General features: G+C 36.4%; 1 protein-coding gene across 3 annotated transcripts in view; it reads left to right on the forward strand.

Moving 5' to 3' along the window:
* The first annotated feature begins 4,692 nt into the window (after positions 1 to 4,692).
* LOC126260611 (fructosamine-3-kinase-like) overlaps positions 4,693 to 13,647 on the forward strand; it is a 71,146-nt gene continuing 62,191 nt past the window's right edge. Inside the window, exons 1-2 of one of the 3 annotated variants that reach the window (XM_049957956.1) lie at positions 4,693 to 4,894; positions 5,570 to 5,715. In XM_049957956.1, coding sequence (XP_049813913.1) covers positions 4,879 to 4,894; positions 5,570 to 5,715 — 162 coding nt within the window. In that variant the 5' untranslated portion in view covers positions 4,693 to 4,878. Of the gene's footprint in view, positions 4,895 to 5,073; positions 5,313 to 5,569; positions 5,716 to 13,647 lie in introns of those variants that run through there. The other 2 variants (XM_049957964.1, XM_049957949.1) reach the window with 2 other exon arrangements.

Raw genomic sequence — 13,647 nt, forward strand, 5'->3', positions numbered from 1 at the left:
CTAAATTGTAATCAAACTGATATCATGGAATCAAACGAGTGATTTGATGTAAACAATGTATTGGTCAACAAAACAGGATCGGGCGTTAATAAAGACGAAAATAGTCTCTACAACTGTGCAGATTCCTCAGAAAATAAACTCTCAACCAATGCAGAGTGGCGTGTAGTAAGTTATAGGAAAAGAAGTGTTCGCCATAGGGACAAGAAAACCCCAACAACTTCTGCAGAACAACAAACAAATAACACAGCGCTAAATACAGCTATACTATGCAAACTGCCACAGACAGTGACTATCAGATCAACTCCTCCAACCAATGCCATCTCAGTAGCTGGAAATTCATGTGTTAGTGACAGGAAAAATAAAATAATAGGCAGATGACCAAGGAATGCTGTATGGGGAAAAGAGAGCATGGTTTCATTTAGGAAAGGTGAAAAGTGGAACGACAGCAGAAAACGTAATTAACTTTTTGAAGAAAATGCTACCAGGTCATAAGAACTTTCACGTAGAAAAATTGGAATCTAAGGATGTAAATAATAATTTTAAGATTGGTGTAGACTTTCAACTAAAAGACAAGGTAATGGACAATGCTGTATGACCCAAAAATGTTTTAATTAAGCGTTTTTTGGTCTGGAAACCAACCATTATGCCAATAAAATAGATTATGAAGTTAAAAACAAGGATCAAGGATCACTGTACAAGAATGCTGCTAGTACTAAAAACAATATGCCTATAATTATTGCAAGTGTAAATGTGCAGTGCATAAGAACTAAAATGGATCTCCTATCATTTTTTATAGAAGAAGTTAAACCAGATGTTTTATGTATTTGTGAGCACTGGCTAGCTGAAGCAGAAGGTGATTTCTATAAATCTGTTGAATACTTAGACATGGCCAGTGCTTGGTTTCGAAGAACTGCAACCCACAGTGGGGTCTCTGTGTATGCCAACAGAGATCATAGCATCAAGGAAATTGATTTAAGCAGTATTTGTGTGGGTTTTGAATTAGCTGCACTGTTATTAACAAATATTGATTTAGTTGTTGTTGCTGTATACCATTCACCAGATGGTAACTTTGAGAACTTTATTGGACATATGGAGAACTGTTTGTGTTACCTAACACGCCTAATGTTAAAAATCACACTGTGTGAAGATTTTAACATACACATAGGTGATGGACATGCCAGAGAGAGGGCCTTTATGAGATTAATTACCAGTTATGGGTTGTTTATTGCAAATAAGCTCCCAACAAGGGGTGGTGCATGCCTGGACGCCATAATCACCAACCTCGACATCTGGGATTATAAACTCAGTGTAAAATGGTTCAAATAGCTCTGAGCACTATGGGACTTAACATCTGTGGTCATCAGTCCCCTAGAACTTAGAACTACTTAAACCTAACTAACCTAAGGACATCACACACATCCATGCCCGAGGCAGGATTCGAACCTGCGACCGTAGCAGTCACGCGGTTCCGGACTGAGCGCCTAGAACCGCTAGACCACCGCGGCCGGTTGAACCTATGAAAGCAGATCAATGTGCGCTAGTAATGGAAACCAGTATGAGGAGCAAACTGCAGATAAGCACATAGCAATCAAACTACACATTCAAAAGAAGATTTGTTAAAGAAGAGAGGCTAAATGATCTCAAAGCAGCTCTGTCTTGTGTAAACTGGCAGCAGAAAATTGCACAGTTAGTAGGCAGTAATTCTTTCTTATGTCTGTTCCAAACCTTAAAAGCAATATTTGATGGCATGTTTCCAGTAAGACCAGTGAAGAATCCTTTGGACAAATCACAAGGCAGGTAGAAAGTTATCAATGTGAAACAATGGTACACACCTGAGCTCAATAAATTGAAGTGTATTGTAACAATGTGCAAGGACCGAATGAAATCAGCTTAGACATTCCAGCTGAAGAATTACATCACCACAACTACTTAAAAGCCAAAAACGCTTATAGGAAGGCAGTAGAGGAAGCGAAAACGAAATATAATGATACATACATTAAAGAGGTCCAAAATCCTTGTAAAGCTGCCTGGAATCTTGTAAATGAGAACAGAAAGAAGACTACCTCCTGCTTAAATTCATGTAGTCCTAATGACTTCAATGAATATGTCAGAATACTAGAAAAGACAGTGAGTGAAATTCCACACTCTGACATAGACCCGACTGCAAACGTAAGAAATGCAGACAGTTGCAGTATTCAAAACTCGAAGGAAGTACACCCTGAAGACTTGATAAAAGTTGTGAACTCCTACAAACACTCAGAAAGTCTAGACATCTATGGCATGTCCTGCACACTGCTAAAGAAAATTATTGCAGAATTAGCTCAGCCACTAGCCATAGCAATAAACAAATGTCTATCTTCTGGTGTCTTCCCAGACTTCCTTAAACTGGCACGCACAGTACCAATATATAAGAAGGGGGATCCATGTGAGGTGTCCAGCTTCAGACCAATCTCAGTGGTACCAGTACTAGCCAAAGCTACTGAGTCTGTGATGCACTGCCAGGTGCTTCCGCAAAGGGAGATCAACAGTGACAGCCACACTGGACTTATTAAAAACGATTCCACAGAGTTTTTAAGAGAGAGAGAGTGTTGCACTGACACTCTGTGACCTCAGCAAAGCCTTTGACTGCATCTCACACAAAACACTAATAGCCAAGTTAAGATGCTATGGTGTTGGAGGTGTTGTTCTATCAACACTCCAATCTTATTTGGAAAACCGAAAGCAGGTAGTATCAGTGCACGGAGCAACTTCTCTTGAATAAAACTGGAACATGGAGTGCCCCAAGGATCAGTCTTAGGACCTCTCCTATTCCTCATATATGTCAATTATATGAGCTGTAATAGTCAAATGTTGCAGTTTGCAAATGACACTACCCTTATTGCCAAAGGACATACAGCCGCAGAAGCTCTTGGTGGATCAAATTTGATGTTTGAAGAAATAAAAGAATGGTTCATCATAAACAAAATGAAGATCAATGAAGAAAAAACCCAACATTTGATATGCAGTCTAACCAACATTGAAGACCAAGAAAACATGGAGACTGTCAGACTACTGGGCTTCAAGATTGACAGCAAACTCTCCATAAATGATCACACTGCATATGTATGCACCAAACTTTCTCATGTGATATACCTCCTGAGGAATCTGAAGAGGGAAATAACTGACCAGTTTCTCACAATAATCTACCATGCACTCTTCCATAGCCACATTAGCTATGGACTGTTGTTGTGGGGACACTCCTCAGGCTGCAAAGATGTGTTGCTATTACAAAAAAAAAAAAAAAAAAAAAAAAAAAAGCCATCAGGATCATATCCTCTAGCAAAAGACTGGAATACTGTAAGCCTATTTTCACCAGGCTAGGCATAATGACTGTTTTTAGCAAGTATGTGTTTTTCTCCCTCATTTTTATAAAAGAAAATCAAAGGAATTCTAGCATAAGACAAGAAATACATAATAATAACACTCGCTGTAAGAGGAACATTGAAGCGCGAAGGTGTCGCCTGTCAAGTACACAAGGCAGCTTCCAACAGTCGCCCTAAAAACGAACAATCAACTGCCTCCAGAAGTGAAATCCCTGCCACCTGAATTATTTCGGAAAAAAATTACTCAGGACTTGAAACAACATCCACTATATTCCTTGGAAGAGTTTTTCAACAGTGGTTCTAGTGAATGGACAAAATAATAAATATTGTTACGTTTTATATATATAATTTTGCCTAAATTTAATCTTCTTTTTATGTTCTCAGTTAACTGCACATTTAATTTTGTGTTTTACTTAAAGGACATATTTTGCCAAAACGAAACATCATGTGAGTCATCTACATGGTTTTGTAAACATTTTGCTTTGTGGTATTTTCATTTGCTGCTATGAAGTTTTACTTTCCTGTTTAGTTATATTTCATTTTCTCCATGTTCTACGTGTTTTTGTGCACTGCATAAATATTTTCTTTTATTTGTAATATAAATTTTGTATGTGGTGCTGTGCAAATATTAGGTGATAAACATTGTATTTGTGATGCAGTCTGTCCAGCCATGGCTGGTAAACGACGAAGATATAGTAATGTGATGTATCGGTCCCTTGGCTATGTGAATGATGCCATTTGAAATGCATTGTGTAATCTTTTTACGCGACGTGATGTGAGTGTGACTTGACTGTTAGCGTAAACTGTTTCTTACCGTTATAGTTCCTAGATGGTACGTTCCTAGAAGAGTCAACCCAATATATTAATTCCTCCTACCTACATCTCGCGAAAAGACTATGAAGATAAAATTATGGTGATTTGAGGCTACTGGCAACCAGTAGTGACTGTGATGGGAAAATGGTTAAGTTACAGTCATAGACAAAGTCCCCTCATTCCATACTCCGCTAGGTGGCGTGCGGGGTATAGATGTAGATGTAGAATTTTAAGATCAAGATACCCTACTTAATCATTTTGAATGCGGAAGCAAACGTAATCAATAGTAATGAAAGAAAATTGGATGACTATAAAGAGAAACTTTAAAAAAATTGCAAGCAAATCTGAAACAGATTCTAAAATTTGAAAAGCTACATGAAATCTATATTTGTATATTTTGTGAGCATACTTATTTATTATTGAAGCTCGTTTTCCACTTTCCAAAATAAAATCTGTCGTGAAGAGACCGAAGATCCAAAGACGAAAGAGGAATAGGCTTTATCTTTGATGAATAATGTTTATCGCATATGTTGGAATGTGGGATGTGGTTTCAAACTGTGGAAAAGAACCGTGACAGTCTCACGAATCCAATCCTAACACATATTTGTAACGTAATTTAAGACCACACAAATATGACCGAGATTAATTTGTAGTGAGCGAAGCATTTGTCGACTTTCCTTGTATATAATTGGTTGGTGTCAAGATGCCGCTTTTGAAAGGTGATATATCGAGACATCTTCAACGAAACAACGAAAAATTTATTTTTTTGCATTTACGGGTAACCATTTAGTACTAACAACTGCGTTTCAAACACTAATTTGGAGAATGATGAGTTAGGAAAATGACATTTCTCAGTTCTTGACTTGTCCTTATAATCAGGCACGTAATTTTTGTCGCTAGAACATTATTTTGTACAAAGCATGTACAAAACTATTTAATAAACACTGTGGCGCGCCCACTGAATTATTTTTTCGTTGGAGGGAGGGCGCCGTTAATTGTTGCGTTCTTCGCACACATTGTGAATATAGAATGAGTGCTAACGGGACAGTGTTGATTCTATTAAACCTACATCGCTTCATCTTTTGGAAAGATAGAGTGAAATGCCTGAGCCAACTTGGGTTTTTAGTACACTTCATGGTAAATTGTGAATTCTTTTTCTTCATCGTATTGGTGTCTGCATCGTATACGTAGCACCATCTGTCAAATTTAGTTTGTATAGGACAAGTCCAGTCCCTACAGTATATGGTACTTAAATTCGGATGTAAATGTATGAAAATAAGTAGCGTAATGCCGCATAGCATATTATAGTGATCAAGAATGTATTAGATCATGACTGATTTGTATGTTGGTGATTTAAATAAAAAACAGATTTATCAGTATATTATTTTTTATAGGTGATATGGAGGCCATTATTAAAGATGCCCTTAACACAGTAACTTTCAAGGCTGCTGGAAAGGGCGGTGGTGGCTGTATAAACGAAGGCGAAGCATATTTTACAGATACTGGAACTGTTTTTGTTAAACAAAATAGGAAGTCTCAGGTCAGGTGCAGACTTTACTTTCTTCTTAAAGAGTATTCTTTACAGTGCATTTTATGGTATCTGGTGAAGGCTATGTAATCACAGTACAGTACATTTTCTAATGTATGTGATTGAGGCATTAGGCTACAGGAAGCACAAGGATCAAACACTATCCTCTTTCTGCTTATGTAATCCCCTCTTAACTGCTTTTTCTAATGACATTCTATTTGCACCTAAAGAGCACATATTAAGTCTCTCAAGTAACTATTTCTCTCTTCTATCTGGATTCACATAGATCAGTGGTTGATTAACTTTTAGTTTAGGTTTTTGCAGTCTGTAACAAAACATTCAGTGAACAGCACTGACAAATATTGGAAATATTGCCGGCCGGAGTGGCTGTGCGGTTCTAGGCGCTGCAGTCTGGAACCGCGAGACCGCTACGGTCGCAGGTTCGAATCCTGCCTCGGGCATGGATGTGTGTGATGTCCTTAGGTTAGTTAGGTTTAAGTAGTTCTAAGTTCTAGGGGACTTATGACCTCAGAAGTTGAGTCCCATAGTGCTCAGAGCCATTTGAACCATTTTTTTATTGGAAATATTGTTCTTGAAGAAAGAAGTTTGCTAAGGTCTCTAGTAATTCTTTTTATTACTATTAATGGTTTTGACAGATTTGTGCTGTCATCACGACAGGACATAATCTTGAATGAAAATCGTATCAAAATCAGTTGTGGATGAGAATAATTTGACACAATGTCAAATGTATATAAGCTATTGGAAACACCATGCAACAGCTGAAAAGGTAAGTGTAAGGGGTATCAAATATAGGAACTGTCTATGAATATGAAATGTGACGAACATTATAGCAGTGTAAAAACTCTTTTAAGTGTTGATGGTGAGAATTTGGAGTGGAAAGTGGGGGAGTATAAATTGGAAATAGGATTTTTTTCTGTAGATCTGAACTGATTCTGTGCCATATTAACTAGTATGGAATTAATGGCTCTGCCAATAAAAAAAAAAAATTAGAACTGAGTGGTTTCGGAGGCAGTGTTTCTGTTGATAAGCAAGAGAACTGCCTGTATGACAGACTTCATAAAATATAAACATGATCTGTGACCATGTTATGAAGGCTGAGTATTGACAGAAATGAATCATTGTCATGGAATCTGGATTTTATTATGTGCCAGGTAGCAATAATGGCCAAATAGAAACTGTGACAAACTAAGGAGCCAGGGGGTAGTTGGAGATGAGCGAATCATTTGTGTGTCAGTGCTGGTTGAATTATTGCCAAGCCAATCACAGGTAGCCAATAAGTTTATGTACTGTTTGGGTGTCATATTCTGATCAGCATGTAACATTGATTCAGATTATTGTAATTCTTGAAAGATGCTTTTTGGAAGTAAACATTGAAGAATATGGGTATCTTTCATGCATGTCAAGGAGGAAGTTTCTTGCTTGAATAATTACTCCCAAGAATTTGCAAAGACAACACTAGTGTCTGTTCATTCAGAGTAATCAATTTCCTTATTTTAGTTATTTAATAGCTTAAATGTTAACTGACAGTTAGACCTCAGAGAAAATATGAGTCACATTCATTTGATTCAAGTTCTAGGGGGGGGGGGGTGGAGGGGGGGGGGAAACATTGCAGTTGTGACACACTCTTAGTTTACTTCATAAAACTGGAAAAAATATCTTATAAATGTAATACAAGAGCTATTAATAGCCTCTTCTCTGCATGCTGTCAGAAAATGGCATGCAAAATGTTTCGTGTCATGGAACTAACAGATACATTTGATGCCCTGAGAGCCATAAGGGCATAAAGCACACTGTCCTCTATTTTAAGACTGTGGCATGTGGGTCAATCCATATGACATGGTCCAGTGATGGTTGCTTGACCATTTTTAAATATATTTTTTTGTGTGTGTGTGATTGCCCTATATTTGAGAAGTTCAAAACAGTTTTTTTAAAAGAATTTATCATGCACCTTTACTGGATGGCAACCATTTTTATTTGGAGGCGTGCAACCACTTTTCAGTCTGGAGATATTAGCGAAAATTTGAATATCTCTGCACTGGGTTAAGTTACAACATTGCAATTGGCATGATTGTTTTTAGAAAAGTGTCCTCTACAACATTGTCTGTTGCGCAAAATACTCTAAATTCAAAAATAACCAGTCAAAATGACTTCCAAAGTTTGGTATCCAAATTTTCAAAAATCAACTTTTTAGGCCCAAAAATAACAAATGAGGAGTGATTTAAGAAAGTCTATTTTTTCCTATAGTTAGATATCATACACTACTAGCCTCATATAGAGCAAGAACACTTACAAATGTTTCCTTAATTTTTTATGAATTGTTGAAATTTGAAAATTTCATTTTTTCTGAAGTTTGGGGCTAGTTATGTCAGGTGGGACTGAATATAAAAATATGATTTTTGCACAGTTTGTACACCTATATGATAGCAATGTACTGTAAAAATTTCAACATTGATATCTGACGGTGAACAAAGACATGAATTTTTGAAAAGGAGTAAATAATTCACATTACTCTACAACTGATCTTATGGCTGTTGTGTATTTAAATGGTTTATTGTTTCACTGTAATAAAATTTAATAGTGATATATATTTATTTAACACTATCACCCGATATTCATTTAGTTTATTTATTTTAATAATGCAATATTAAACAATAAGAGCTTTCGCTTTTGTTCTATGGTAATAAAAATGCCCATTTACATTTAGGTTTATTGTCAATAAAGAAGTACATTATTGCCGGGTGTGGCATTGTTGTTGTCAGTCTGTTTTGAAACCTCTGTTAGAGTGGATGTACATACTTTGAGAGTGTAGAATGTGTTATGTGCTTTGTTCTGTGTGTAATTTCTAATTAATTTTGAGAGATTAACTGGAATGCATGGATGAACAGTGCTCTGTTGGACAGATAGTAAGTGAATTTTGTCACAAAACAGTTTACGGTTCAGTTTCAAAAAACTTGAAAAATGTCAGTGACTTTGATGAAGTTAGACAAACTTTGTTTAAATTTCGAGTAAGTTCTTCTGTAACCTCAGTGTGTTGAGTATCATGAGAAGAAATAATTTCTGAAGTACAATCACATTTTTGGAAGAATGTGCTGTGATCCACATAAAAAACCTGTTACTAGAGGTTTGAGGGAAATAAAACTTGAACATTTGTCCTTGTTATGTGAGAGTGAAACAGCTTCCCAAGTGAAACGTAATGTGATTCCTGGAAATTCCCTGTGCCCAATTTTTTACTCAAAAATATTTGTTCTGAATCCAGAACCAGAATCATATAACGTTGTTAATGACATTTATATTCCTAATGAGGAAGCTGTTGGCATATTGTATTTTGCTTGTTCTAAGTTAGATGTATCTCCTGCTTCGAAAATAATAAAATTAAGTAGCAGAAAAAGAAAAGCAGGAGTTGAAAATAAGGTACAACAAATTTCAGACAAAACTAAAAAAGACGTGGGATCATGCTTTAATAATACAGATACAAACATTATTTCTAAAGAAGAAGAAAACCTACCACCCGCATCATCTGACACTGAATATTTGGCTTAATAGATAAATTCATGTTCAGTGACATCTAAAGAGGAAAAAGTTGAAATTTTAAGTTTGCTCTCTGATTCACAGTCAAGAGAAAAAATAGTTCATGAATTCAAGGTTTCTCATCGTTTGGTTAAACTAACCCGAAAATTAGTGAAAGAGCAAGGCATTCTTCCAGTTTTAGGAAAGAAGAAAGGAGTAGTTATAAGTGAAGAAACAATTAAAAAGATCCAGCAGTTTTTTGAAGATGATGAAAACAGTAGAATGTGCCCAGGTTGCAAAGACAGCAAGAGATTTGTTATAAATAAAGTTAAAGTAACAAAGCAGAAACGATTAGTGCTGCCAAATTTAAATGAACTTTATGTAGCTTTCGAAAATTCTCATCCTGAATGGGGAATACAGAAGTGTCCGATTCCACCCATCTGCTTTGCCCCATGACGTCACCAGTATGGCGGAAACGACCATTCTCAACGTCTCCACTATGATGTCTATGACATTATTACATGAACGACAACAAACACGATAATACATATAAAACCAACACACACACATCTCTCTCCAAAAATATAATCAAACAAATGGGACCAGTGTGGAAATGAGGGGGGCGGGTTGGGTGGGGACAAACTAAATACAAACACATACACACACCACAATCCCAAACCACACAAAACGACGACATAAAATCATAAAATTCCCAAGTTCCGCTACACTTGCAGTATCGACCTACATAGCTCAACTGCAATTGTCAATACCACAAAATAAAAACCAACTACTCCCAAAATTATAATCACACCGTAACTATTGATACCACAAAACCAACACCTAAGACAACAAAAATTGGAATCGGACACTTCCCTTGACCTATATAGGTCAACAGCAGCTGACAATACCAAAACACACATATAGCTACGACAACACATTGGAATGGGACACTTCCCATGACCTATGCAGCTCAAATGCAACTGATGATAGCAAAAAAATTGAAATCGAGTATTTTTCCCTAAGATACATAAATCATCCACAAGTGCTGATACCAAAACATCAACCACCAACACATGCAGTAAATAACACCGACCCAATAACACATAAAAACCCCACTGAACATCATAACACGCGAACAATAGACCCAAAAAGAAGTCCATGTACCATAAAAAAGTTCTGGCAGTACACGCTAATCCCCAACGCATATTCTGCTTGCATACGCCGCATTTCGCTATCTCCGTCACAAGCCCAAAAAGTTGCAGAAACTTAATGATGGACAACATGTCGTTCCCCATTTCAGCCCGCAGGTGCATGCTATTAAACGTATAAGTCATATCCATACCTAACGAAAGAAGCCACAAATTGAATTAAACGACTTACAACGTGGCAAACAGCCAACCAGTAACATCAGACGATGCTGCAATAACATAAGCACAATGGAAACTTAATTATTAATTCACTGAAACTAATTTCCATTCTTCTATAACAGTCACGACCGATAAATGCACACTTAAGCACCGACACCAAAATAAACCCAATACACCACCAGAGGACACCACCAATCACAACAAGATGACATCTACAAACAACACACACATAAACTAAATGCCACGCCACAGTGACATCACACACACAACACCCTTATGTCACGTGTCAAAGCCAACATATGGGATCGGATGCCCTCCATTGATCCCCTGAATGCAAAATTGGAAGGTCAAAATTTTGTCACCTCCGCCCTAAGTGGAGTATTTTGGCTAGATCCTGAGGGATACACTCCGTATGTATTTGTTTATATCATCAAAATGTCAAACTGATGATTGCTGGTGCAAACCTCAGTGATCTTAACTACAAAGAGTTACTAGGTTTAATGGTCTGTGACATGAAACTGAATGCATTGTGCTAGCTGATTTTGCAGAAAATTTTACATTTGTGATTCAGGATGCAATACAAGGGTACCACTGGGTCAGTGACCAGACAACAGTGCATCCATTTATTCTCTACTTTAAAAATGACAAAGATGAAGTTTGCAGTTCTTCAATTTGCATTCTAAGTGACTACTTGGAGCACAACACTTTGGCTGTACATGTGTTTCAAAAGTATGTAATAAATTACATAGCAGAAAATTTTCCCAAGGCTGAGAAGCTGATATACTTTTCAGATGGAAGTGGTAGTCAGTATAAGAACAAACAAATTTTTCATATCTCTGCAACCACAAAATAGACTTTGCGTTGGAGGCTGAATGGCACTTTTTTGCATCTTGCCCTGGTAAAAATGCATGTGATGGAGTAGGAGGTAGGACAGGTATGTCTTTTGCAAGGATAATATTAAAGGCATTACCTATTTTATGATCAAGAAAGAAGTGGTTCTGCATATGAAAACAATACTTCAAACCAGATTTGAAAACAGTGTAGCAATAAAAGGAACGAGGCATTTCCACAAATTCCTGGGCATTGCAGAAAACTTAGTTTTATGCTATGTAACATCAGAAATCGAAATTTATGAGGATCATTGTGTCAGTAAAATAACATCTCTGTCTTTAACATTAAATGGCATAGTGGCATGTGTGTATGATAGACAGTGGTGGCTTGCAGAGGTTGCAAGAATAAGTTTGGAAAACAATGGTTTTTGTGCATTTTTATCACCCTGCTGGCCCTAGAACATCATTCAAGAAATCTACTAGTGACAAAGTGTGGATACCAATGAAAAATGTTTTAAGGAAACGTTCAGTGCTTGAACTTACCACAGCAACTGGGAGGTCTTATTTTATATCACAGAAGCTGTCTGAAGAAATAAGTGTTCTTAACATTCACCACCAGGGTTAGGAACAGTCGCATCTCGAAGGATGTTAATTGAAAATATTTATTTTAAGTATGTTAAAATAATATGAATGTTGATTTAAGTGGTGTTTCCACTTTTTGTATATAATTCAGTACCTTACTTCAATAATAATTGAATATATCTTGCCAATATCACACAAGAATAGGCAACAGCCAAAAGATCAGTTGTAGAGTAATGTGAATTATGTACTCATTTTCAAAAATTCATGTCTTTGTTCACCGTCAGATATCAATGTTGAAATTTTTACAGTATGTTGCTATCATGTAGGTGTACAAACCGTGCAAAAATCATATTTTTATATTCAGTTCCACCTGAGATAACTAACCCCAAACTTCACAAAAAAATGAAAATTTTCAAATTTGAATAATTCATAAAAAATTAAGGAAACATTTGTAAGTGTTCTTACTCTATATGAGGCTAGTAGTGTATGATACCTAACTATAGGAAAAAAATACTCTCTCATAAATCACTCCACTAAAAAGCAGATTTTTGAAAATTTGAATACCAAACTTTGGCGGTCATTTTGACTGGTTATTTTTGATTTTAGGGTATTTTGTGTAACCCAGTGCAGAGACATTCATATTTTTGCTAACATCTCTAAACTGAAACATTGTTGCGCTCTTACAAACGAAATGGCTGCCATTCAGTAAAGGTGAAAGGTAAAATTATTTTAAAAACTGTTTTGAACTTCTCAGTTATAGGGTAATCATATAAAAAAATTAAAATATAAAAAAAAATTTTGGACCACTTCATTTGGATTGACCCATGTATGCATGCTCCTGACATATATTAATCTTAAAAGTAAATCAATCAGCTTTATCAGTGCTGAATCTTTACCTGTTTATATGAACATTTATGAAAAACTGTCTCACTGCTATGCACTTGTGTAAGGGTCCAATGCATAAATTGTCATTCGTGTAGGAACTCTCACACTGGCTACACTGATGTCCATTTTCTCACAAAAGCTGGAAGTCATTAAGGAATGTCCCACCTTGATCTCATGTTACATGATTTCAACATCCCAGTGTGTGAAATGGGCGCTGAGGATTCCAGAACTGTAAAGAGTGTTACTGACCTCACTATTAAACCAAAAATTGATGTTGTGATAACAATGTACATTTCAGAAATTTTACAGTGATGATGATTTCAACAGATTGTGGGGAACTGTTGTTTTAAAAAAAAAAAAAAAAAAAATTTCGGTGGAGTTGTGGGAGGTCACTATTTTCGTCAAGTTGTGAGGGAGACCACAATTTGTCATTTCCTCACAGTTTGCAGTTCCCAAATTTGTCTGTGGAAGACAAATATCAACCTTGAAACACAAAGACTTAACAAAACTACAAGGTTCCAAGCCTGAAGGGAACAGACAGTATCTGAACCTCAAGCCAGAAAATGTGCTTAATGAAAATGATGCTAATGAGGACCATGAAATGATGGGATAGGTCATAATTGTGTGTGCATTTAGTACATGTTCTTTATGTTCTGATTCTAATTTCATATTAATTGCAAACTACCCAACAGTCTAAAAAGACACTATTGCCACTAGCCTATACATGAAAAATTTTTTGGATTAACATTAAA

Source organism: Schistocerca nitens, chromosome 1, assembly GCF_023898315.1.
Source record: "Schistocerca nitens isolate TAMUIC-IGC-003100 chromosome 1, iqSchNite1.1, whole genome shotgun sequence".
Taxonomy (NCBI): Eukaryota; Metazoa; Arthropoda; class Insecta; order Orthoptera; family Acrididae; genus Schistocerca; species Schistocerca nitens.